The sequence below is a fragment of the Xenopus tropicalis genome, chromosome 9, assembly GCF_000004195.4.
Source record: "Xenopus tropicalis strain Nigerian chromosome 9, UCB_Xtro_10.0, whole genome shotgun sequence".
NCBI lineage: Eukaryota > Metazoa > Chordata > Amphibia > Anura > Pipidae > Xenopus > Xenopus tropicalis.
This window is the reverse complement of record NC_030685.2, coordinates 61,994,888-62,021,705: the sequence shown is the minus strand read 5'-3', so window position 1 is coordinate 62,021,705 and position 26,818 is coordinate 61,994,888. Positions and strand designations below refer to the sequence as shown.

Genomic DNA, 26,818 nt, shown 5'->3' with positions numbered 1-26,818 from the left:
ATTTATTTTGCAGGTTAATGTTTTGACGATTGAATAAATTAAATCAACCAAAAAAATACACAGAAATGTTCTGCTTGGTCAGCTAGTTATACAAATTAAATGCAATATGTCAGATACAAATGTAGTGCAATCCTTCAAAAAAATGTCTGGAAAAACGGTTAACCATTACATACAATACTCTTACTCTGTAGGAAGTTTATATTAATGAACATTACTTAAAGGGACCATTTCTCATGAATTGATACATACTGTATATACTCGAGTATAAGCCTAGTTTTTCAGCACCCAAGATGTGCTGAAATAGTCACCCTCGGCTTATACTCGAGAGGGGTGCCATGGGTCCCTCCAGACTAGCACCCTCTGTCCTTTGTGTGCAAATTAGGCCACCTGCAACCAGACCCTCTGGTGCCTATTGTTTTTTGATGACCCTCTTCTCCACTTACAGAGCTAGTTTACGGTTTTTCTTTGAAAAATATATTTAAAAACATATACCCCACTGATGGCTTAATTAGTGTAATCTTATTGGTATTTATTTTGATTACTGAAACTTAGCAGTAGCTGCTGCATTTCATACCCTAGGCTTATACTCGAGTCAATAAGTTTTTCCAGTTTTCTTAGGTAAAATTAGGTACCTCGGCTTATATTCGGATCGAGTATATACAGTAAATATAATTTTTCTTAAGTGAGATGGAAGATATTCTGTACTTTCAACTAAAAGATATTCTGGATCTTTCAACTAAAATCGCCAACAAAAACACAATTTGCAGCTGTGTTGAAGAGGCAGAAGTCATGCTGCAATTTGAGGTTTTTAATGTATACCATAAGAAAATTTTCTTAAAAGTTTTGCAGAATCAATAAATCTCAAGTTTAGGGATTTGTGCGTTTTTAACAAAAAAAAGGCACTTTCTGTACAGCTGGATAATCTAAATGGCAAATCAACTGGCATTATGTATGTTAGAAATATTTTCTACACCCTGAAGTTTCACCACAAGGACTAGGTAAGGAAACATCCAAACACAGTGAGAAAAAAGACAGAAATATGGCAATGAAGCTTAAAACGATAAATACATAAATAATACTATAGAGAAGTATTCCATATAGCGACCCAAGGTCTTCCAGGACATGTAAAACCTACATTTGCCGCCTACAATGTATATCAGTTGGGCATATCTACCCCACCCAAATGGCATCATTTGTACTGTATATATCCCCTCCGCTTGCCAGCACCATCACATTTTCCTAAAGCAAATAGCAGCTGTCACCTAGTGGCCATTTTCCCCTCTGATAAATAATCAGATACATTTAAATCTGCAAGCAGCATACAAACACAGACCCTTATTCAACATATATTTCATCAAGAATACCGGCTCACACAGGCAGAACTGTCTGATAAAAGTTCTTTGTTTGAGCTGAGCTCAGGAGAGGAGACAGTAGACAGCTAGAGCCGAGTTTCTATGGATGGGAACCAGCAATGTCATCTCTTTACTGGCTGCTAGACTGGGGGGCGTGTTTAGTAATGTGAGCTAAGAACAACTGAGCATGCCCACAAGCCAGAAGTCAAAGCAAGTTCCTGAGGGAGGGGGCAGAGTGGGTTACAGGAGAAGGATTAAGGATGCTTCAGCCTTACTATTAAACCTCTTGTCAACCAGAGAGGCAGGTATTAAAAGATTTCAAAGAGGCTGTTCACTGATTACATTTTTGTGTGTGGGGTTTACATGTCCTTTAAATGGAGACCAAAACATTTGCCTGTTACTTTTAAATGGAATAAATACATTTTGTTTTTTAATTTTTATTGCCGTTATGGTATGTGAATGATGTACCCCCTTATTGTAAAATAAAAATAAAAGTCACCTGGGAATTAATAAAAATTACCTCTTCAGGGCAAAGTTCGTGAGTGCAGCTCATAAAGTGAGTGCATATAAGAGGAAAGGAGATTGAATATCTTGATTGGGATGGCAGCTCCAAACACTGCTGAAACATCTTCTCAAAAGCTCGGCTGTAAAAGCTGGAGAAAAATAGGTAAAAAAATGAAATTGTTAAACCTACAACATTAACAAATATTGCAAAAAAAATAAAGTGAAAATCAAGATGCCCTTCCGTTATTTCTGATAAGGCAGACAACATAAAAATTGGAGTAACACAAAATAACAAAATACAGGTACAGGACCCATTATCCAGAATGCTCGGGACCAAGAGTATTCCGGATAAGTGATCTTTCCGTTATTTGGATCTCCATACATTACGTCTACTAAAAAAATCAATAAACCATTAATTAAAACCAATAGGATTCTTTTGCATCCAATAAGGATTATTTATATCTTAGTTAGGATCAATTATAAGGTACTTTTTTATTACTACAGAGAAAAAGCAAATCAGTTTTAAAATTCTGAATTATTTGATTAAAATGGAGTCTATGGGAGACGGGCTTTCCGTAATTCGGCGCTTGATAACTGGTTTCCGGATAAGGGATCCCATACCTGTATATATTTAATGCACTTTTACAGACTAAAGTCCCTCACACAGCATTTGTCTCTAAGATATTTTTACAGCCATTGGGTTGTGCAAGATGTCTATAAATCCCTCTCTATGCCCCCCAAGCATGTGCAATAGGTACCTCTTCCACTGCATAAAAAAGTTAAGTCAACACTAATTTAAGCAATTCTGGTGAAATATAATGTAACCAATCCGATGTTTGCTTTCAGTAAATCATTATTTGCCAACGGCTTGCTTGCTACATGTTGGCCCTTGTACGTTAACCTTTAGGCGCAACAAATACTGCATTTGGTCAGCACCACCTTCATAGGGGTTATAGGACACACAGGCCTGTGTTTATATTTTAATTAGACAAAAACACTTCATAGCCTTATTTAGCCCCAAGCATCTAATAAATCTAAATTTGCACATGTAAAAGTCATTTACATACAAGTTTTAGAGTGTTGTCTTAAACACTCACATTACATATAAGAATTACTTGAAGCCTATATGCATTTGTCACAAGTAGTGAAATGTGAGCACGTGCACTAAATAGCCAAAACCAACATTACAGGAAACCAGAGTTTCCTCAACACAATCCAGACTATATCCAGATTTGCTGAAGCATGCACTTTGCAGCATCAGTTTTAAAAATAGCAGCACTCCTCCCGAGATTTGGAAAAGCATTTGTGTTTACATGAGGATCAGGAGTGTTAGAAAAATGGTTGAAGAGTGTTAAAGAGAAATTAGTCAAACTGATCCAGAGAAGTACTTGTTATAGCATGGTATAACAGGGAAAGCAGCAAATGATGTAGAACTCTTACTGAATATGGAAGAACCCAGCAAAGTTTGCAATGGAGAGAGCAAGGTATAAGGCCCACAAATAAGTCACAACTGAAATGTAGCCTGTGTTTGTGACAAGCACTGCCACTACACAGGTGTATGGTGGAGAGTGCTGTTGGGATATACAATGGCAATGCAATTACTTGGTTACTTTTACATCTTCATGTTTTATCTGGAAATAGGAGTTCTGGATACCAGTTATAAAGATATACAAGGCACAATTACTGTTTATCCAATGGAAACTTACCAAAATATGGAAAGGTCTGATGTCTCCACCAACATCTCCACTAAGGAATCCACCATTTTGGTATGGAATATTATAGTGTTCATCATTTTTCCAAGTTCTCTGTGGTCAGCAAGACTCAATGAAGCTTTGGAAACACTGGTATAGGCCTATGGACAAACAAACTTCTTTATTAAAATGTATAATTTGTATATGCTGAAATCCAGCTGCAAAACAGTTCTTTTCTTTCTGCATCATTTGAAATCCTGACAGGGGAGCAGGGACTAAAACACTGATATTACAAATTGTAACAACTTCTCCACAGCTTACAGACAGCATGCAGGAACTACATAACCCACAATGCATTGCACTGCAATGTTCCTTTCCTCATTGACAACGCGTGTGCAAGGAATTTTGGGGGATTTGGGAGGATGCAGGCTGAAGACAGGCTGAGGACAGACGTTTTGAGTCTCAAAAGTAGTCAGCCAAATCAATAGAACTAAAGGGGTCAGGCTTAGGTATGTATATTGCAAACTTGCAAATTAGGTTTACTTTTCAAAAGTTGTGTTCGGATGGAGTTGCTCTTTTTTAGGCAACTTTCAGTATGTTATAGAAATAGAAATATATTTGTCTTCCACTCTGGACTCCTTACTCATTTTCTATTCAGGCGCTCTCCTATTCATTTTCCAGTATCTCATTTAAATCATTGCCTGGTTGCTGGGGTAATTTACACCCTAGAAACCAGATAAGTGCTGACATTTCAGACAGGCATTGAACAAGATGCTAAATAATTGAAAATTCACATAATAGAAAACATGAAGGCCAAATAATTTCAGAATATCACACTCTACATCATACTTTAAGTCAATTTTAGGGTTAACAACATGTTTAATAACAAAACAGTAAACAAGTTGAAATGCTAGGCAGTCGTTTGGACTGCATGGCCACTCACCCTTTGAGAAAATTGAGCGTCTCCATGCTCTATCCATCATGTTTAAAGTAAATCTATAGGTAATATGCACCTCCTGCCCATTTAGTTTTCAAACAGAAGGACAACTAATAGAGAATATCCCATTACGTGACTGACAGCCAAACTGCACCTCATGTGGCTTTTTTAATATTAGATACACTGATAAAATTAACAAATGATATCAGTGGCATTACACTCTGACACATCCATGCCAGGCTTAATAAGGTAAGAGGCAATTATATTATAATAATAGTTCTAGAATAATATCTTAGAACATTCCTTTTCCTCCAATCTGAAGGGAAATGTTCAGGTCTATACAGATACACAGCTAAAGCTTCGATTTTAATGTAAATCATTTTGTAGTCCACCTTTTTTTTATGACTGGGTTGCAGACAAAATCTTTACCTACTTAAGAATGTTTCCTCGTTGCAAATGTCAGGGTTACAGGAGAATGTATGAAGCCTACTGAGTGGCACTAATATTTGAATTGCTAGGATTAAAGTGCCATTGTTCGAAGCATAAAGCTTAAATTCTGTAAAAGGGGAAAAAAAAGAGCTTACAGAAAGTTTGGCAGTAACTTCTAATGCAAATTCCTGAGCCTAAGTACCTCTGTATTTCATTCCGAGCAGCTATGAATCTGTTAAAATGCTCTTTACAGATTTCCATGACTCAATAGCAGTGGGATGTTAAGATTTGTCAGCACATCTTTTGAAGCATGGTATAAACATTATCTTAAAACAAAGACAAAAATGGCCAGATATCTTGACTTTAAAAGCAGTTTTTCCTCCTTGAAAGGCAACTGAAAAAGGGCAGCTTGTTTTTGTTGAAACCATTATGCATTTTGTTGCACAGCCTCCTAGTTTCCAAGCCAAAAATAATACAAGCGGAAGCCATTCTGCAATCATCAAAGCATTCTCAGGTCAGAACAGACAAAGTGCTACTGTTGCACAGATGTTTGGGCAATTCTTACAGTTCACTCCAGCCAACATATCTCCGATTACAAATCTGAAAGGCTTTTTAATGTCTTGCTTGTAAAACAATGTGTTACATAAAAACAACATTCCCACTAATCTTTGCATCACGGGAGCCAATACCTCTCTTTCATTATTGCTTACATATTTTCTCAAAAAGATAAAGCTTCAATCCTTGTGATAGTAAATTTCCTGACATTGGCAATTAATTATTCTTGGAAGAATGGCTTTTGATTAACGAGATGGTGCTGACTGGTGGCTCAGCAGAACACCCTGCCAACAATGTGTTCCCTGGTGTTTATAGAATTGTATATGGTATAATTTTAGTCCTCAAGAGATAATGAAAACTGAGAAATGTAATTGTTTTTAAACTTTGAATAAAAGCTGCATTAACATACCCTAAGATTAAAATGAATGCACAGACAGTCTCCACTGGCATTGTAGAGGCACCCTAAACAACTCCTGCTGACCTCAAGAGCAAAGCTTTGTCCTAAAAGGACCATCATCACATTACCCTGCTGGTTGCATCCTATTATTTAGGTTCTAATCAAAATAAAATGACTTGTATGTAGTCTCAATATCAAAATACGGAGATGTCAGTAGGGTCTAGATTTTAGTTTACCTCTAGGTCAAACTATTCACATACATGAATGGAGTCTATTAACAACAATGTAATTCTATAACTTGAAGTGCCATGCTTTAACACACATTTAAACATTAAATAGAAAGAACAACAGGATTGTTTTGCCATTGATATATACTGGATTAATTGCCATCAAATACAAGGTCAGTACCTTGTATTTGATGCCTTTTATTAGAGAGAAAAAGCAAATTAATCAGGAAATAAGACTTGTTTAAAGGGGGATCTAAAACTGTCCCACTGCACCCATAGTTCTGTAAAATAGATGGCCTAAAACCTAATTACAGATCATAGAATTCATCAATGTGAATGCTGATTTCCAGCATTATGTCAGTCACATTTCTGTTATGATACCTATGGCAATTAGTGCAATTTTAGATTAATATTACAACGCATCTAATCATCAGAAGAGAACATGATATTTAGGTACTCTGCGACAGAAAAATGTAGGGATGATTTATCAACCTTTAGCTTTTTACAATGATAACAGTGCATAATGCTTATATAGGATAATGAAAGTTTAATTTATAAAGCAGAAGCCTAGAAAATATTATGTCTAGAAATGCTGTATTTCATATAACAAACATACTGTACCATGCCAGTGGTTAAGAATATGTATAAGGCAATAAATATGTAACTTCAAAAATATAAAATATATATATATTAAAATATATATACACACACTTCCGTATACATTTTATGCATATTATATGTATATTTTTTTTAATACAACGGTCTGCATCATTCATCCATTCTACAACCCACTGTATTTTACCGTTTACCTGTTATATAAATGCATGCCATATTGCCCTATTCTACTTAAAAGGCTGCCTGCAACACAACAACTCATAGAAAACTCTTTCTTTCTCTGTCACTGGTCACTTAACAACACAATCCCATAATGCTTTAACACCTGAAAAGAAGAGTGTTAAAAGAAGGGCATCAACAGCACTATAACTATCTAAAATACATTGCCATGGTTTGGAACTTGCTTAGTAACATGTTGTAAGCAGTGTTTGCAGAGGTGGTCATTGCTCACATAGGTAAGTTTTTGTTGCAGCATTTGTCCAGTTCTGTTGGACTTTAAAACCATGGCTACTTCTATATTAGAGCACATATCTCACAAAAGTAGATATTATATAAAGAACAGACTGAGCAAAAAAAAAAAAAAATAAAAATAATTCTCATTTCTATTGCCAGGAGGACCACAAGTACATACTTGTGATCCATGAATGTAACAAAGAGCTTGTTCATCCTCTGTAACACATGCCTGGCAGTAATGATAAAGTCTATGTATCAACACCATTATTTGGTCAAGAAAGGTTTCATTTATAAATATAATGAACAACGAATTCCAAAAACATGACCCAGCAAAGCTCTCTCTTAAATAACAATGTAAATACCTGCAATCTGAACCAATCCAATCTCATTCCTCTGAAGTCAAAAACCTCTCCGTCTTCAACTAGGGAAAAAAAAAAAAACAAAAAACGTCAGAATGCCTGTGTTGTTGTTATGCAAAATAAAGCATTAAAATAAAAAATGTCCTTCTATAGATATGCATTCAGAACCATTTTATGCAAAAACTATAAGGCTCAGCTGTAGTACAAGACTGTATGCACTAGGCTATTAGATTTTGCACAGTTCTTTGCAAACTAGGGCCGAGGTTTTAAAATGCCATATTATAAGAAACATTTAGGCACCCCTGGGGAGAACTTATTGATGAATGCACCCCATAAAATAAATAGGGAAAAAAGTATTGGCAGTCATAAAAGATCCACCCTTATTGTTACAATACCAAAAATGATGTGACAATGTATTAAATTAGAGGATCGTGTTATAAGTATACCGCTTTCCCCCCATGTCCTTCTGGCTTAATCAGGCTTATAAAAAACATCCCTCTTTTAAGAGAACTTGTTTGAAACTATCACACGGACCAATTTTATTTTCAGAACGCCCCACAATTATAATTTATCTGGCTATTTTCTTCCAGGCTGAATTGAATATCATGATCAACCTGCCACCCACATGCCTTGTGTCTAGTGGGGAAAGGTTCGCTGGTAAAAGTCATGCCAGCCTGTGTTGATCCGTTTTCCTGAAAATGAGCAATTCTTGACAACATACAGTCCTGATTGGATCTATATGGCACAGGACAAGTAACCAAAGAAAATAGTTGTTCAGACTCATGCATTTGTGCAAAAGTTACCCTGTCTCATGAGACATCATTTGCTATGGTTTTTGCTATAGGCTATTCTTGCATTTCCCTTCTATGTTTGCCTTACCATACCAGCAAACCATCAAAAAGATGCTAAAACAAAGAAAAATCACAATAATGATGCCAGCGCTACCCATAAGTGGCAGTGATCTAACCTGTGCATGCTGTGTCATTATGTCATGATAGTGCACATCAACCACAACGCATTAACCTTCCCCAATAAAGTGGGGAACTACTTAAAAGTATCCTTTCTATGGAGGAAAACAAGCAAGAATGACCCCTTCAGGGTACAGTCAGAAGGCCTAAAATTATGCTTCTTGCAGTGAAGGAAAAAAAGGAGACCTAGGCTCACCATCATATGGAGAACAAAAAAAAAAAAAAAAAAAAAAAAAAAAAAAAGCATCTGCCCATATTCAGTGGCTTGCAAAAGTATTCGGCCCCCTTGAACTTTTCCACATTTTGTCACATTACAGCCACAAACATGAATCAATTTTATTGGAATTCCACGTGAAAGACCAATACAAAGTGGTGTACACGTGAGAAGTGGAAGGAAAATCATACATGATTCCAAACATTTTTTACAAATAAATAACTGCAAAGTGGGGGGTGCGTAATTATTCAGCCCCCTGAGTCAATACTTTGTAGAACCACCTTTTGCTGCAATTACAGCTGCCAGGCTTTTAGGGTATGTTCTCTACCAGCTTTGCACATCTACAGACTGAAATCCTTGCCCATTCTTCTTTGCAAAACAGCTCCAGCTCAGTCAGATTAGATGGACAGCGTTTGTGAACAGCAGTTTTAAGATCTTGCCACAGATTCTCCATTGGATTTAGATCTGGACTTTGACTGGGCCATTCTAACACATGGATATGTTTTGTTTTAAACCATTCCATTGTTGCCCTGGCTTTATGTTTAGGGTCGTTGTCCTGCTGGAAGGTGAACCTCCGCCCCAGTCTCAAGTGTTTTGCAGACTCCAAGAGGTTTTCTTCCAAGATTGCCCTGTATTTGGCTCCATCCATCTTCCCATCAACTCTGACCAGCTTCCCTGTCCCTGCTGAAGAGAAGCACCCCCAGAGCATGATGCTGCCACCACCATATTTGACAGTGGGGATGGTGTGTTCAGAGTGATGTGCAGTGTTAGTTTTCCGCCACACATAGCGTTTTGCATTTTGGCCAAAAAGTTCCATTTTGGTCTCATCTGACCTGAGCACCTTCTTCCACATGTTTGCTGTGTCCCCCACATGGCTTGTGGCAAACTGCAAACGGGACTTCTTATGGTTTTCTGTTAACAATGGCTTTCTTCTTGCCACTCTTCCATAAAGGCCAACTTTGTGCAATGCACGACTAATAGTTGTCCTATGGACAGATTCCCCCACCTGAGCTGTAGATCTCTGCAGCTCCCCCAGAGTCACCATGGGCCTCTTGGCTGCATTTCTGATCAGCGCTCTCCTTGTTCGACCTGTGGGTTTAGGTGGACGGCCTTGTCTTGGTAGGTTTACAGTTGTGCCATACTCCTTCCATTTCTGAATGATCGCTTGAACAGTGCTCCGTGGGATGTTCAAGGCTTTGGAAATCTTTTTGTAAGCCTAAGCCTGCTTTAAATTTCTCAATAACTTTATCCCTGACCTGTCTGGTGTGTTCTTTGGACTTCATGGTGTTGTTGCTCCCAATATTCTCTTAGACAACCTCTGAGGCCGTCACAGAGCAGCTGTATTTGTACTGACATTAGATTACACACAGGTGCACTCTATTTAGTCATTAGCACTCATCAGGCAATGTCTATGGGCAACTGACTGCACTCAGACCAAAGGGGGTTAAATAATTACACACACCCCACTTTGCAGTTATTTATTTGTAAAAAATGTTTGGAATCATGTATGATTTTCGTTCCACTTCTAACATGTACACCACTTTGTATTGGTCTTTCACGTGGAATTCCAATAAAATTGATTCATGTTTGTGGCTGTAATGTGACAAAATGTGAAAAAGTTCAAGGGGGCCGAATACTTTTGCAAGCCACTGTATATGCTTTTAAATAAAGGCACCCAATGTTCCCCATCTCAATCAGCAGAAAAACTAAAGGAAAGTGTGACTTGGACGGTTAAATAGAATTGGATCTTTTATAACTAGCAATAAGTTCTCCTACCTGTGGAAATAAGGGTGATTTTATCAGTAAGTGGATTCTGGAGGGAGGTCATGGAAAATCAAAATGTTTTAGATCATGCCCCCAATCTGTCCCAGTCACACCCAGACCCACTATAAACACATACAGGTATCTTATTCTATTAGGACAAATGTAAAGGACAACAGAATAATGCACAGTAAGAGCTTACATTTTACATAATGGGTTTAATATGCAGAAAGCAAACAGAGCAAAACTATACAAAATATTGGCAAGCAAGTCATACAAAATGCACCTTACCTTGTTTTACACTCAAGGAGGTCATTGTATTTACGAATGAAGACATTATAATTGATTCATCCTCAGGGCACACAGAAAGATTCTATAAGAACACAAAGTAGTTAGTTAGTTAGTTATGCACATTATCAACATCTAAAAATGCTGCTCATATCTGAAAATCTGTTGCAACATGATAGCACTAAACAAGAAAAACATTAAAAAAAATGTAAAGCTTCCTGTGTTAGAACATGAAAGTTGGTGCCAAAGTACACAATCAAATTTTTAATGCATATAGATTTAGTGAATCAATATTATATTTGTTTTATTTGATAAAACAAAATTACATTTTGTGTATTTGATGAAAGAAATGCATTGGAGGGCCATCTAGTGTTCATAAAATGCTGCTCTGTGAATCCTTCACTGCATTCATGTATTCAGCTGGTCCTTGGAACCAAACAGCATCTCAACTAGAAGGTCCAATTGTGAGCAGTTTAACATCTTAATTAAAAATTGTACTCAGGCAGGTATCTCAGCAAGGACCACATCAGATGTAGTACGCCCAATGCTTCCATAATTGGCATTTTGTTGCCATGACTTCTCACATTTCATTAATATGAATGGTAAAAATACTGAATTCTGTTACAGGAAAGCAGTGATATACAAAGAGAAATCTCTTACCTGCACTAGCTCATTTAGTACAACTGCATCAAAGCCAGACAGGTACTGCACATAGTATCTCTGCATCACAGGCCCATACTTCCGTACATGCGCTCGCAGTTCTTCCATATAAAATATGAGCTCAGCGATGTGCCTATACAAAAAAACAAGCAAAAACAGCAACGATTAGTCAGTAAGAATTCATAAAATTATAGTTATGCTTTTAATAAATCCAGTGAAAATTTGAATAAACACACAGACACATTTACGCATGCTGCTGCAGACTCTTTTGCAGTTGGTTCCTAAAAAGTGTTAAAACATCATGATGTTATAACTGGTGGATTTAAAACACAACATGGTATATAGATATATTTACCTGAAGTACAAAACTTTCTACCCCTTTTCCGTCACCTGCCTTCCTCATACGAAACAGTAATGGAGTGCGCATGCTTTTTTTTTTGTTCACAATAATCTGGTTTGCGAACAGAGGGGGAATTTAGTTATTCCGTCTCTATGGTCACAAGATGCAATGTCCTTACAAAATCCCTGCTCTGTTAGCAAAGTAGATTTTTGTGAACAGCAAGTAAATATTCTTCATCTATAAAGACTATTTCAGATAAGCACCTAAATATTTATGTAAATTATAACAGCGCTTACAGGGGGATGCATTAAAGATGTGCATATACCGCAAGGGCAGGAGGGAAGAATGGTGCTGTGGCCATTAAAGAAGAGTCAAAAATTTGCCAGATTTGGAAAGCCATCATGAAGCGACTGCAATGCTATTAATGTGCACTGATAAAATAGAACATTATAGCTCAGGAGAAGGGGTGAAGATCAGAGACTTGGTAGTTATTTTTAAGGTTTACTTAATTTCTAAAGCTAAACAGTTGAAGTTGGTAATACAAACAAAATGGGATTTAATGGAGTTAATGGGATTGTTTCTAATATATGGACATACTTCATAATTTTAGCAAATTACACAAAAAGTAGGTAGTAGCCGTATTAGTAATTTTTAATATTAGTATTATTCATTTTGGTGCAGTTGGTATAATGGCTAAAAGAGGAGTAAAATACAATAAATCAATTGGCTAATAATAAGCACTGCCACCCCACCCAAGACACAAGCACTTTATTCAATTTTTTGCCAAACTAAAGATAAAGACAAACATGTGGTGGCCTGCTGATCCAAACAGATTTCAAAGTACATTGGTTGGTTTGAAACAGGGAAAGTTTAAAAGCCCAGTGCATAGTACAATGGCAGATGCTCTTTGTACATTACACACTGAGCTACATACAAAAAGGTATAGAAAGGTTGCCATATTGTGTAGGTGACACCTTTTTGCATGCCTCTGTGAATCTGTTCTGGCCAGAGAGTGTTCTCAATTGAGCCATGTATGGCCACCTTTAAAACCAAAAGAGGGCCATCCTGTCATCTTATCCACACACACATACTGCCAATTTTACAGCTTTTGTCTGACTTTTTTACATTAAAAAAAAACATTTTTTTTTTTTATTTCATACTAAAATCCATTTTTTTCCTGTACACAAGCAATTCAATTACTGTAGTTAAGGCTATTTGCCACACTTTGTGTACGGGGTGTATTTTCGGCCTGCCTGCACCCGAATGAATGGAATACGGTCGGGTGCAGGCACATGTAGCCGGCTACATGTGCCTGCACCTGAGTGTATTCTATTCGTTCGGGTGCAGGCACAATGTAGGATACATTGACAGTAGCGGGGCGTATTCTTGGCAAGCGTTTTTCGGCTTGCCGAGAATATGCCCGTGTGGAATTAGCCTAAAGGCCCCAGTATTTTTAACACTTAAAGTACTCAAGAAATAACAACACAACTCACTTATCCATGAAGTCATCTGCGACCTTCTTTGGAATGTTGTCTGCATGACGAAGTAGCCATATTATTTCATCACGGGCAAACGATAATGCCATGAATACAAAAAGTGCCTAAGGAGGGAGAAAACATATAGTAATAAACAGGCAAGCATATTGCTCATATCTGTGTTAGTAATGTTAGTAACAGTAAAACTGATAAAAGGAAAGAAGTTCAGTTTTGAAGTATAAAAGACTTTTCGTACACAAGGAAACAAAATTATTGCTGTTCCTCTAAAAATTGCTATACATGATTTATTTTTCTCATTCCACATTTGTAATTTTGCTCCCTCTTAAACTGGAATGAAGGCATGGTTGCATTTCTTTGGATAGCTGAAAAGTAGTTGCAGTTTTATACAAGGAATGATTATGAGCACAGTAAATAGCATCCCTGATCAAAATCACTAACCCATAGCAACTAAATCACCTACTAACACGAGATAAAATGGAAGCTATGGATTGCCCACCTGGTACCCCGACTCAAATCTCATGGAAGTATTTGCTTATTCACACTAGATACAAGCATATTATTTACTATAGGTCATTCTCTCCATTTGTTTGCATGTAAATCCATGAGAACTGCACATTATTTTTTGTAGGAAATATCACATTAATTTTCCATTAGTCACCAGAAACAAGTTGGTTACACAGGTACTACCTGCCACTAAATCAACTGCTTCTTTTAGTTGGCTTAGACTAGACATCCATCCTGTAGCAAACGTCATGAAATGTATTGTTTTTAAATTATAGAGCAAAATATAGAGTAACTTTTAGTTAAAGGGCAACATTTTGTGTAATTCCTAGAGCTAGTTTATAATGTTAGTTTCTTTATGAATTAATAAATGAATATCTAAAATTCAATCACAGGAAACATGTATTGTTTATAAATTGTTTTCACTGAGGGAAATTATGACTGAGACCAGTAAAGCAAGCAACTGTACAACGGTCACCTGAAAATTATGTGACCACCAGATTAACCTATGCTTTGACTATAGTAGTGCACAATGGCATGAGATTGGAGAGAGCTCCATTAGTTGAATTGCAGTCTAACAAATTTCCTTGTGTGACATTATCCTTAATGTACATAAAATCCTCATAACTTCCCCAGTCATTTGACTTACTTTGGGACCCAGAAGGCCTGGCTGATCAGCGAGTACAGTAGCAAGTTCTTTCAAAGCAGACCTTAAAAATTTGCGCCTTTCTCTGTGTGTTGCTCCTCTTAAAAGAGAAAAAGAAAAAACAGAAAAAAATTAAATATTTTTATAAGAATGGAGGGCTATTGCTGTTGCAGCCAGAAGTGACCACGTCACTAAACAATGATCACCTGCTGTTCAACTACACCCTTACTATGACTTCCTAGGAATAAATGTAAAAAATTCAACTACAATTCCATTAGTTATTCGCCTTCCCTAGATTTTTTGCTCCAGCATTGACCTTGTGCTGACTGCCTCATAAACATTTAAAGAACCGCTCTTTACGCTAGAAGACAAATTGCACTTCTGTACAATTTTCCACTCCTAATCCTTTAGGCTTTATAGCTGTTCCTATAAACATACTCAGCCTGTCACTGCACAAACTATCACTAGAAAATATTAAGGTGGGGTCCAACATCATTAGAACAGTTTTATTTATTTATATGTCTTTTCACTGGACTATACCAAAAGAGATTTGTATATAAAGAATAGACTTCTGATGCCTAAGAGAAAGCTACACAAAAAGTATTATATTTGATAATTAAGTTAACATAAAACATACTTAATGAGTAATTAACACTATGAATTTGCGCACACACAAAAAATTCATGAAGGCAGACCTATGTCTACACAAGGATACATAACAGTAGTAAAGAAATATTACTTACGCATGTGATACTGCATTCTCTTTACACTCCCTGATGTCATTTATCCTTTTGTTGTAGCTGGAATAAAAAAAAAAAAGTAGATATTTTATAGAAAAAGTCTATTTAGAGGAAAATCTTACTGCATTAACTTGTTTTAAGGCTTAAATGTGTACATATGTTGTATGCCATATTTCACATTTTTTAAAAATATCTGTTTGTAAGAGCATAAAATATATTGTCAGTTGCAGCAAAAGAAAAAGGATACAAAATAAAAATTGCAGCTGCATATTAACAAATAATGTCTGCTGTAAATGAAAATTACTTGACTATTTTCAGTATTGTAGAGATTCCCATAGAATCTACAGCCTAACACAACACTTGTACCACTCAAAACTTGTACTTAGCGGCCATACACAGGCTGATAAAAGTTGCATACGAACAGTGTTGGCAGCTTATCAGCCTGTGTATGAAGCCCATCAATAGGCCCAGATATCCAGTGATATCTCGGTGAAAATAGCCAGATGTCGATCAAGCAGGTTTAAAAATTGCAGGTCAGGGTGAGGGGCACATAAGCTGGATTATGCGGTCCTCGCTTCAGATGCCTGTATCCGGTCAATGTGATCTAAAGGTTTTGGCACCTCGAGGTGGGGATATCTGAGAAAGATCCACTAATTTGGTGACCTTGCCAAAGATTTAGACCCCACATTAGAGTATCAGAATAGGTAAACTCTAATGTGGGGTCTAAATAAGGCACAATTCAAGAAGATTACTCCAATAGTTTTGCAATCGCAGCCCAGAACCATGCATATATTAGGACAAAGACACACGTGGCAATTAAAAGAAAAAAAAAAACCTTGAAAAAGTTGCAGTGACTATTAACCACACCGTAAACTATGAACGATTAGTTGCGTTGACTCGTATATTAATCTATAGCAGTTAAAATAGCTGCAATTAGTCGCCGCTACAGAGTTTTTTTTTTTTGTTTTTTTTAGCCGCAGTGACTAATCACCCTGTGTTCTTGGCCCTTAGAAGTGTCCCTAATTTTTCATGAACCTTTACACCACACGGTAAAATATATTTTATGTATTTTAAACAAACACTGTAGTCTGCACCAAACTGGATTCCAATCTTTCTCTGGGTACACATTCCTCTGTGTTCACCTCACAAGACCAAGTTATCCAATTATGAACAGCACTAACAAAATTAATCAACATTAATTCACATAATTGGCACAGAACAGGATAGCAATGTTTCAGGTCTACATTGACCCTTTGTTAGCTTGACAAAGCGTCAATGTAGACCTGAAACATTGCTATCCTGGTCTGTGCCAATTATGTGAATTAATGTTGATTAATTGTTAGTGCTGTTCATAACTGGATGTATTTTAAACAGCTCCCTGGATTTCTGCAAACAACTGGCTACTACTCCTTGTCTTTAGATCCAAGGTGAGTGCTTCATATTATACAACTGCAAGTACAATTTTCATTTGTTTTTATGTCATCTATCTTCTCCTTGGGTGGGTTTAATAAACATAGCATATACATCCATCTTGTAACAGCTGAGATTTAACTTTGAAAATATGGCTGGATATAAAGCATATTGAAACAGTATTTTACGGAGCAATATATATTGCACAAAAATGTTGCCTTTTAATATTTAAATTTCAAGCACAAAAACTCAGAATTACTATAGTTTTATTATGGTGTTTCAAACAGAAAACAGGTTCCTGTATGTAGAACCTCCATTCTTCCTTTTAACAAGAAGCAGTGCTTTGGCACGATGCTACCACTATTATTCTGCACCTGTTTAAAATTTTAAAAAATTAAACTGAAGCTTGAAAATTTCATCTTTCATGCAATGAATCCCCCAGCAAGGTCTAGGTAACACTGAAGTAGTTACAAACCTTTGAAAGACATTCTGGTGCATTAAACTTGTTTAAAGATTTTCAAATAAAGTAGTAGTGTTTCGCTCACCACAACAAGTAGCCGTGATCAAAATGGCAAGTGTGCCAGGACACTTACCCCCCTATGTAATAAAAGGTGCTATGTTTGCCCAGAAGCAGTAACCCATAGCAACCAGATGTTTGTTTTTAAACAGGCCATCAGTAAATGCTACCTGTTGATTGGTTGCTATGGGTTACTACTGCTGGGCAAACTTAGTGCCTTTTATTACATTACATCCTTAAAACCAACTGCAAGGATTTGTCTTGTTATTTCATAGAAGGAAAAAAAATATTACAACACACTATAAAGAATTAATATAAATTCATATAAAAAGCAGCTGACATTTTATTCTAGCTGACCAAAGGAGAAGAATATCTAGGCTACATCACAAGTACCCTCTAATGTTGACGAACAGATCTTCTGCTGCCTTGTGGATATGAAAAACTTCATCTCTGTAAAGACAGAGACATGAACTGCTCTGAAGGGCGAGCTTCCAAAGATTCAATGCTGTAGCATCAGTGTTGAGTATTCCATGGCACAAAATAAATCCAACTAGAAAAAAAAAATGAATGCTCTGTCAAATGTTATTTCCAAATGTGAAAAAAACTCACTACAGTGTATTAAAATTACAATAATTCTAAGTAACTTTGCAATATACAATGATTGCAAAAGTTCTCTATTTTATTGTTATTGAAAGCAGCAGCTGCCTGGCCATTTCTATGCTATCAGTGGCTTGTAGTAAATGCTGAAGCATTTTCACTCAAATCCAATCTAATCAGTAATTTTTAAAAACCAAAGAAGCAGGGAGCATCTATTGGAACATGATGGGTCTTTGGTAGTAGGGATCCACCGAATCCACTTTTTCGAATTCGGCCGAACCCCAGAATCCTTTGGAAAGGATTCGGGTGAATACTGAACTGAATCCAAATTAGCATATGCTAATTAAGTTCTGGAAGGGTCAAATGTCAGAGTGCCCTTCGTGTGGCTAAAATTTTTTAACTTCCATGTTTACATGACAAAAAGTCACGTAATCTTTAGGATTCGGATTCAGTTCAGCCATGACCGTGGATTCGGCCGAATCCAAATCCTGCACAAAAAGCCGGAATCCCAAACTGAATCCTAGATTTGGTGCATTCCTACTTGGTAGTAAAACATTAGGTAAGAGGGGAAACGTCTGGGTGGGGAATCTGTACTCAACAAATGGGCTGTTTAATTTAGATAACAGACCAGCGTCAGAAATCACTTAGAAGTGTATTTGTCAATGGATTAAAGTTCACCATAAATATGCTTCTAAAAATCCCATAGGAATCAGTAGACCATGGGTGAGTTTTTATGTTTTAAGCTCTAAACTCACACTTTGATAAATCTGTCCCTTAACGTAATACTGACCACTACTGCATATTTGGATTGCTAGTCTTTTAAATTTTTAAGATTTGTATCATATTAAGTTAAATTAGAAGCTTTTTAGAAACTGTGCATTTTTTACTCTTATAAATTTCTCATTTCTCTTAAAAGAACTTTAGCGGCTATTGGTCTGAGGCTGAGAGAAGCGAGCAAACGCTGTGTGCACTTAGCCTTAGTGTAATAAATGGCTGCTTTCCATAATTAACTGCTACAGAAAATGTACCCAAATCATAATTTAACATTCATTTGTTAGCCTAAACTTCCTAGCGACACACAACAGCAACATTTTCTTTATTTGGAAAGCAAAGAAAATGATAAATTACCACCATTAAAAAAATAAAAATGAAAGCCAACATTATTATCTGGGAAAATCCCCATCCATCAAGAGGGCAGAGGCAGACAGCATATAAATAGCTTTGCCTAGTCACTTCTATATATCATAGCAATTAAACCAGCAACATGCTTGCACATGGCAGGGATGCAACATGAAGCTCATTTTACAATGAGGCACAATGACATTTATTAACAGAATACTTACAAATAATCCACTTCTCCATTGCATCAAGCGAAAGGTACTCGCATGGCATCTGTTTAACCAAACAAAAAGTAATTTACATACATGCTAAAAGAGCATATCTATAGCTACAGTTTTAGCCAATTTGTTAGAAGAAAAAAATACAGTACAAAAGGATTTTGCAGCTTCAGATTTTAAGGGTATCTGAACTACCAGGTGTTTGCACAAAGCAAAGTCTGTGGACCATGAAGGTTATGTAGTAATGTAGGCATTATTAACCCTGTACTGTAACTTATAGCAAAGAAACAGCAGTAAGCGTTTGCTGTTCTAGTGCAGCTAAATGGTTAAAGCAAACACCATGTTAGCTGATTTGGGTTACCCCGGCAGGGTAAACTTTGCTCACATAACTACATATCCCAAAGTCTAAATATGAATGCTGATACTATGTGATCTGAAATACACCATGCTTCCCTTCTTATGATACTTTAATAGACCCCTAACAATAAAACATGAGTTAAGATTACAATTAGAGAACACCTATAGTTTATGGTATCACTCCTATAAGAAAACATACGAGTTGTACATACAGCTCTACATGATCTTTTTGCTACAATAGATTTTCAGCAACCTGCCTTACTAGGTCACATTTGCTGACTTCTAGTAAGGGGAATTACAGTATTACAGGAGGGCAGAATAGGAAGATGTGGTCAGATAATAAACAATGGAGTCATCTGCATAGCTGAAACCAGAAAGTGGAATCAGAAACAACTTCACAGCTATACTAACAAATAAAACATAAAAATGTATTCTTTAAGAGAAAGATAACCCTGCATAGGTAGGGAGTTTTCATCTATTTCCTTTAAAAAACACACTAAATAAATGGTATTAATGCCACAGTAACTGGCAACAAGACTAAAATGGCAGACTGGAAAGTTTTTCCACAGTCATCAGGAAGTTAAATCTGTTTTGTTTTCAAAATATTCTGGACCAACAAGATCCCAATGTTTTGCAAATTTCTAGAATACACCACAAAAACTATAATATACTGTTAGGAGTTTTTATTAGTACCTCAGGAAATAGCTAAATAAGCTAAAAAGAAAAAAATTGTGTGCGTGTGTTGTTCCCTTATTTTTAAAGAATTAGCTCCTTGTAAGAGATACATAGACAAATAACAAGGTAGAGTGGAGGGTATGTAGAGCAGTTGTAGGTCAGGATAGAGAGAAGTCGTACAAAACAGAGAACTATACCGTGTCCGATTGTGCTGGGTTTAGCATTGTACTAGGAGCACTGATGAGACTTAGAAGTTGAGCATTTCGCCACTGCTCAGCTGAAAGATTCCTTCGTGGATAAACCATTTGCAGTGATATTAGGGCATCTGATAGAGACTAAAAACAATAAGCACAGACAAGTAACATTCACCATCTATTGGACAATTTTAACTTTATAATCAGATATAACGAATATATTAGAACTTCCCAAATAGCAGTCCTCAGCCCCCTCGCTACCACTGGGAGACCCAAAATGTAAGCTTTATCAGAGAGGTCTATGTAAATACAGCCATAAGCACTCATAGAAACACTGCAATGAGTCCAATGTCAAAAGATTTGTTGGCTCTGTTTTCCTGTTCAGAGATACGCAGCGCTCTCCTGCTCCCCACTCCCTCAAGAATGCTAAGAACTCACTCCCCCCCCTTAGGAATGTGGATCTGAGCCAATCAGCAGGAAGCTTCCTCATAGTCTTACAAACTGAGCATGTACACAGGTCTCCGTGCAGGAGTGAGGCATTATGGGAACTTTCTTTACAGAGCTCAGCGGTTTTTCTTCTATGAGGCTTCTGATCAACTGAACGGGAGAAATATGGGGAGACTTAAGGGCACTATTGAGACAACTGAAGGTTTGCCTGCAGCTTGAGATTAACTCTATTAGCCTTTCCTTCTCCTTTAATATGACAAAGGGTCCAGGGTGGCCAACAAAAAATTAGCCTTCTACAAAAAATGCCTGAACACCTCTATACAAAGATGATAATGATTCATTCTCATGATACAGGTCACCTGATTTCTTTCACCTTACATAATGTGTTTATTTGTATTTGGAAAAATTAGACAGCTTGTGTTCTAAGAACTTGCACAGTTATTTTTCTTTGCATAATGAATGCAAATGTAATTCTAAGCAACTCCCTAATATATAAATTTGGAATAGTTTTACAGTTATTTGTAAATATAAATGTTACCGAAAGCAGATTTATTTTCACTGTTTTCTGGGTCTGATTTTGACTACAATTGACTTTAAAAACCATTAAACATTTTCAATCAATGTCAACTGGTAAGTATTTTGGACTTGCATTTGCTTTCACAATGCAAAGAGCATTTTATGAATAATTTTTTATTGTATTTCAACAATATCTTTATTGTTGTATACAGAGCAATTGTAACAGCGTTGTTGTTGCATTTTTTGAATAATTATCCAATAAATCCACGTTTATGGTGGTATCTATTCTTACAGCAAAGCCTGTGGCTGTTGGTAGGATGCTGCAAGTTATAACACAGAAACATCTTGGGAGAAGCTGATTACCCATCAGCACTATAACTATTTCTAGTATTTACCTTACTATGGGGAACAAACTCCTCCATCATTTTCTTCAAAGGGTTTTCATAGTCAACGATCATCTGTCCAAGCCGAGGATATTCCCGATCACTAGATAACAGGATAAGCAAGCATGTGTTTAAAGGGAAATCTTTCAAAAAAATTAAATTTAGCTCTGAATTTTACCGGCTCCCCACTCAGTTCCATTTTTAATGTGCACTGTCATCTTAAACCACTAGAGCTTTCCTATAAATACTCCAGTATGCAGCTGGCATACTAGACCTGCCATACGACGATAAATGTCAGAAAGTGCCGCCACAGGGAAGCACAAGTCTACTTAAACATAACCCCAAAAACCACAACAAAAATAACATTTAAAGACCAATTTCTAACTGCCTAAAGGTCCCCATACACGGGCCGATTCTAGCTGCCGATATCGGTCCCTTAGACAAATTCGGCAGCTAATCAGCCCATGTTTGGGCACTACCGACGAGCCTGCCCGACCGATATCTGGCCTGAAATCAGCCGATCGGGCAGGTTAAAAAATCTAGTCGGATCGGAAACCGAGTCAGCTCGTTGATGCGGTCCCCGGACTGACTTTGCCTATACCTGTCGTTATAATTCGATTGTTTGACCCAAGGTCCAAATGATTGAATTAGCCTGGATTCACCCGTAGGTGGGGGATATCGGGAGAAGATCCGCTCACTTGGCAACATCGCCAAGGTGTATGGGCACCTTTAGAATATCAGTCCATGGCATACTAAAAGTTAACTGGCCCTTTAAAGCAAATTTCCATTTAGAGACTCAAACTCTTTTACTTAACTGCTATATTACTTATCGCTGTTGAGTCTACTGGAAGACAACTTTTAGGCATTACTTTAAATATAGGAATGACTTTCTGGTGATAACATGAACTGCAAGTATGCTGTATAATAAAGCATAAATAAAACATTACCTTGCCCCATGGGTCATTTCATGAGAGTAGTTGTAGAGTCCTATAATTGCTTTTCTCTCCTCAATCCGAGAAAGCATTATCATTAGTGTTGTGTAGGTTACAATCAGATCTAGATAGTTCTTTGTTAAATCAAAGTTAACCGTCTGTGGGGGAAAAAAACAAAATAAGAAAAAGACTGTTTATAATTCAGAAATCTCATGTTTAATGAAGCCATGGAAAAACCACATTTCATAGACACCGCCCTACTGCTTAGAAATTGGGAGAAGAGACCTTTCAGGAGCATATTTTGCAAGAACAGTGAATACAGAGACACTGCTTAACTATAATGCAAAGGGTGTAATGTTCTGCATTCGTCCTCCCAAACAATGGCCATTAGCTTGTGTATTACTGTCAGGAAATTAATCATGACCAATTTATTTAAATTACCATTAAGAAGTTTATGCATTAACTACTCACACTATTACCAAAGGGTTCTTTATGCCAGGACATTATTCAAGTAAGAGGTTATGGGTAAGCAGAAGTAGTTAACCCATACATGCCACAAAGAATCTCTAGTGATGCTGCATAGAGTAAAAGAGGTACATATTGAAGGGAAACCATTAATTATGCACAAATTATTTACATCACCACAGGTTTTTTAGGCCCTTAGATATATGAAACACAAGCCATTTTGATTGCTGTTACTTGTGGCAAATATTAAATACCACAAGGTCACTTTAATGGGATGCACTCAAAATCACACTCTACAGAAATGGATCCTGATATTAAGCAGAATTTTGACCCGGCCACAAATACTGAAGATCAAGATGCTGTATACACCATAGGCCTTAACAGAATTAGTTAGTAGAAAAAAGCTGGTGTGTGTGTTTGTGTGTACATGGAGTAAAATAAATCTAGGAGGCACTAGGAAAGATTCCTACACAAAGTATGCCATCTCTTATACATATGCATAGCCGCCAACATTCTAAAATAAAACCTTTTGTACTACTTACAATTGGTTAGAATAGAAACTATATATGTAGTGGAAATTTATTTAACTTATTTATATTTTTATGAAGACGTGCTTACATAAAATATATAAATAAATAAAACTGAGATGACAGATGTGACAGGTACACAAGTCGTCCCCTTTATCTGCTACCTTGTGCTACCCTAGATTTGCATTCTCTAAATGAATATCTTTGCATCAAAGAGTAGTAAATATAGAAACAATGTAGAAACAATGGCAAACAAAGAATATAAATAAGAAAATAGGCTGTTAGTTTCAGAAAATTAAGAAAATAGGAGGCAAGTACACAGCAGCTATACTTCATAAAAGTCAAACCAGATTTCACAGGTATTTGATGGTAATTTTGTGTATAGATTTGTCCATTTTATTTACTTACAATATCAAAGAAGACCTGGCAGACATCAATAGTGTTTAGCAGCTCACATACATGATCCTGGCAAAATAAAAAAAACATCAATGCAATTTCTGATTGGTTGTCTTTCTACATATAAACTTTAGCACCCGTACAAAAGGAGCTTGGTGCAACGAAAATATCCATAACCGGGCTATATCATTCTCATTTTCCTACAGCTGTGAATTAGAAACTCTGGGGCTGTTTCTCCTTTCCATTTGCAGTTATATAATCAAAGAAATAATGAAGGTGTGCACAGTTGATGGTGAGCAAGGCTCTTAAATGTGTGCTCACTAAAGTAGTCATGCAATTGGCAATTCTTCACAATATCCAAGTATTTGGAGCACCAGCTGTTCATGTGCATGACTCCCTTCTGATCATTCAGCCCATCAGCATGGAACAGCAGAACGGCAAAAAGAAACCGGAAGCTGCACATCCCCTAAGCAACAGATGCCTATGCAATCCCACAAAACTGCAAATAAAGGTGGCCATACAGGGGCAGAATTCAGCCGCTGATTTGAGCCATTTATACCGATTTGGCTTATCTGCCTGTGTATGGTAACCCCCGACTGCCCTACCCAATACGTATCTGGCAGAAAATCGTTCCAGACAGGTTTGATATTTTAATTGAATCTGGGACTGCATCGGCTCCTTAACGCAGCCCTAGCTCCAACTTTTCATATCCTTTACATTTTAACGCAATCATTTGGCCCTAGGGCCAAATGATCACATTAGCATGATATCGCCAATCCAAGGTGGGCATATCAGTGGAAAGATTTGCTCACCAAACAAGCAAATCTATAACACAGTAAAACTTAAACTCAGTTAACTTAAACACAGTTAACTTAAAGCTAACTTTTAGTATGTTATGTAATGACATATTCTAAGCATCTTTTCAAATAGTCTTCATTATTTATTTGTTATGGTTTTTGAATTATAAGCCTTCTTTTTCCAACGCTCTACAACTAAATAACTAAACACCAGGCTGTAAAGCTCCTGAACTGAAAGTTTTTTTAAAAAAAAATATAATATAGAAAACAGGTAAACAAATAATAAAGGGGAATGTATTATATTGAAGGGGCTAATTGGGAAATGCTTATTTAAAAAAATCAATTTAACTACCACATCCAAATGTGGTTTTTTTTATAGAAAAAGATTGACCACAAAGCAACTCACAGAAAAGGGCAGACTTCCTTCACAGAAGACTTTTATTTGGGTATTTTAAAAAAGCTCCATGCTGATAAGTATAATATAGAAAGCTTGGGGACTTAAAGAACTCACCTTAAATTCCATAACATCAACAAAGGTAAAGTAGTACAGTGCCAGGTTTTTCAAAATTTCAGATTTCTCTTTTTGAAGTTGTGCAAGCTGTTGCTGCAGAAGTAAAACAGACATGTAAACTCTTCATGAACAGGTGCACAGGCAGCATTTATTCAGAAATTAAAGGAATAGTAAACCCTGTTAGCTAAGAGAATTATCAATGGATTGAATCAAACCACTCTCTGGTTAAAAAAAAAAAAAGAATGCAAAAGGTGTTACTTACCTCAATACACCTGTGATGTTATCTATCTCACAGAAGAGAGAGATAACCCTTAAAGCTTGTGATGCAGGGCTTCACACCCTCAAAGCATTACTGTGTCCCCTAATAACAATGAACACCCTAACAGGTCTGAATCTCACCCAATTCCTTTATTTGAACAAGGCCACTGGCTTGTTTCCAAGCAATAAATAGACCAGAGGAGTTTGATATCGGTCACTATATCAATTATTAATAAGATAAAACAGATATTTAAGCCAGGGTTTACTATGCCTTTTAAATCATGTCCGAATAAGGGCAGTGTTCTGTATACTGTGGGGCAGAAAAATACAAATAAAGTTCAACTTTTGTTAAATAAAAGTTGCCTGTGTTACAAACACCATTATAATATTTGGTTCATATTAAAACATAAGGGGGGGCAGGTGTACATTGCATGCTTCAAATATCACGCACTTTCCATACCGAGCAATTTACAAAAGGAAATGTGGAGGGCATAAAACTCATACCAGCACCAACAACCCTCATTTAGAACTTATTTTATGCCTGACCCTGAACTTTTCAGGCCACACCCAGATGTATCACAACTCCACCCCCCAAGGACGGTCTCATAATGAGGAGCGTTGGCTGGTATAAGAAAATGACTCCACCTGTCCTGAAAACAGCACATACCCTGAGATCTAAGAATATTTAAATACAAAAATCTTATTTACAAAGTGCAGAACTGTCAAAATACTTCACACAATGCACAGTGCAACACTTGAGTATTCTACCTCAGCCCTAACTAAACGTGTCTCTTTCCCCAATTACTGAACATGTAACACAAGGCTATGCGAGAGGTTTTGTGCACAGGATGAAGAGAAAAGCAGTTGTCCACAAGTGAACAAAGAGGAAAGAGTTTAACTGAATGTGAAAAAAAGGAAAGATTTTTTTTTAAATCTTATAGCGTAAAGACACATTAAATTCTGAACTTACCAAACAGAATATCCAGGCAAAGCCACGTTACGCATGCAAAATAAATGTAGATACAAACATAAAATACAGTAAAATGACCTAGAACTAGTTTCCAACACAGTACAACACAAGCGACACAAAATAAAATAAACAAAATTAAAAAAGAAGCAAACACTTTGTTAGACACACAGGAATAATGAGCAGAGTTGTAAGAGAGTTAGGATAGAGAGAAACAGAGAGAGAAAAAATAATGCAGCACATTGAAGCAAAGCATAGCTTATACTGCATGGTAATAGCAAGCAATTTGATTGGAGATGCTTCAGAACGGTTCTTCAGAGAGTTTAAGCTCTTCGGGGAGGGACTTCATTCCAAACATGTATCGTAACTCTTAGCACTTTCGTTTATTCTTACTGTTTT

The 26,818-nt window shown here is 36.7% G+C and overlaps 1 protein-coding gene across 5 annotated transcripts in view; it reads right to left on the bottom strand.

The window, feature by feature from the left end:
* nckap1 (NCK-associated protein 1) overlaps positions 1 to 26,818 on the bottom strand; it is a 67,480-nt gene that overhangs the window by 15,231 nt on the left and 25,431 nt on the right. For 2 of the 5 annotated variants that reach the window (XM_004917909.4, XM_004917910.4), the window contains 15 exons: positions 25,195 to 25,287; positions 23,899 to 23,955; positions 22,514 to 22,656; positions 21,579 to 21,669; positions 20,224 to 20,361; positions 19,001 to 19,049; positions 17,454 to 17,610; positions 15,137 to 15,193; positions 14,397 to 14,493; positions 13,244 to 13,350; positions 11,411 to 11,543; positions 10,754 to 10,835; positions 7,523 to 7,581; positions 3,563 to 3,708; positions 1,852 to 2,005 (listed from right to left, as the gene is read on the bottom strand). In XM_004917909.4, the coding sequence (XP_004917966.1) occupies positions 1,852 to 2,005; positions 3,563 to 3,708; positions 7,523 to 7,581; positions 10,754 to 10,835; positions 11,411 to 11,543; positions 13,244 to 13,350; positions 14,397 to 14,493; positions 15,137 to 15,193; positions 17,454 to 17,610; positions 19,001 to 19,049; positions 20,224 to 20,361; positions 21,579 to 21,669; positions 22,514 to 22,656; positions 23,899 to 23,955; positions 25,195 to 25,287 (1,563 nt within the window). The remainder of the gene's footprint in view (positions 1 to 1,851; positions 2,006 to 3,562; positions 3,709 to 7,522; positions 7,582 to 10,753; positions 10,836 to 11,410; positions 11,544 to 13,243; positions 13,351 to 14,396; positions 14,494 to 15,136; positions 15,194 to 17,453; positions 17,611 to 19,000; positions 19,050 to 20,223; positions 20,362 to 21,578; positions 21,670 to 22,513; positions 22,657 to 23,898; positions 23,956 to 25,194; positions 25,288 to 26,818) is intronic. The other 3 variants (XM_002932013.5, XM_002932014.5, XM_004917911.4) reach the window with 2 other exon arrangements.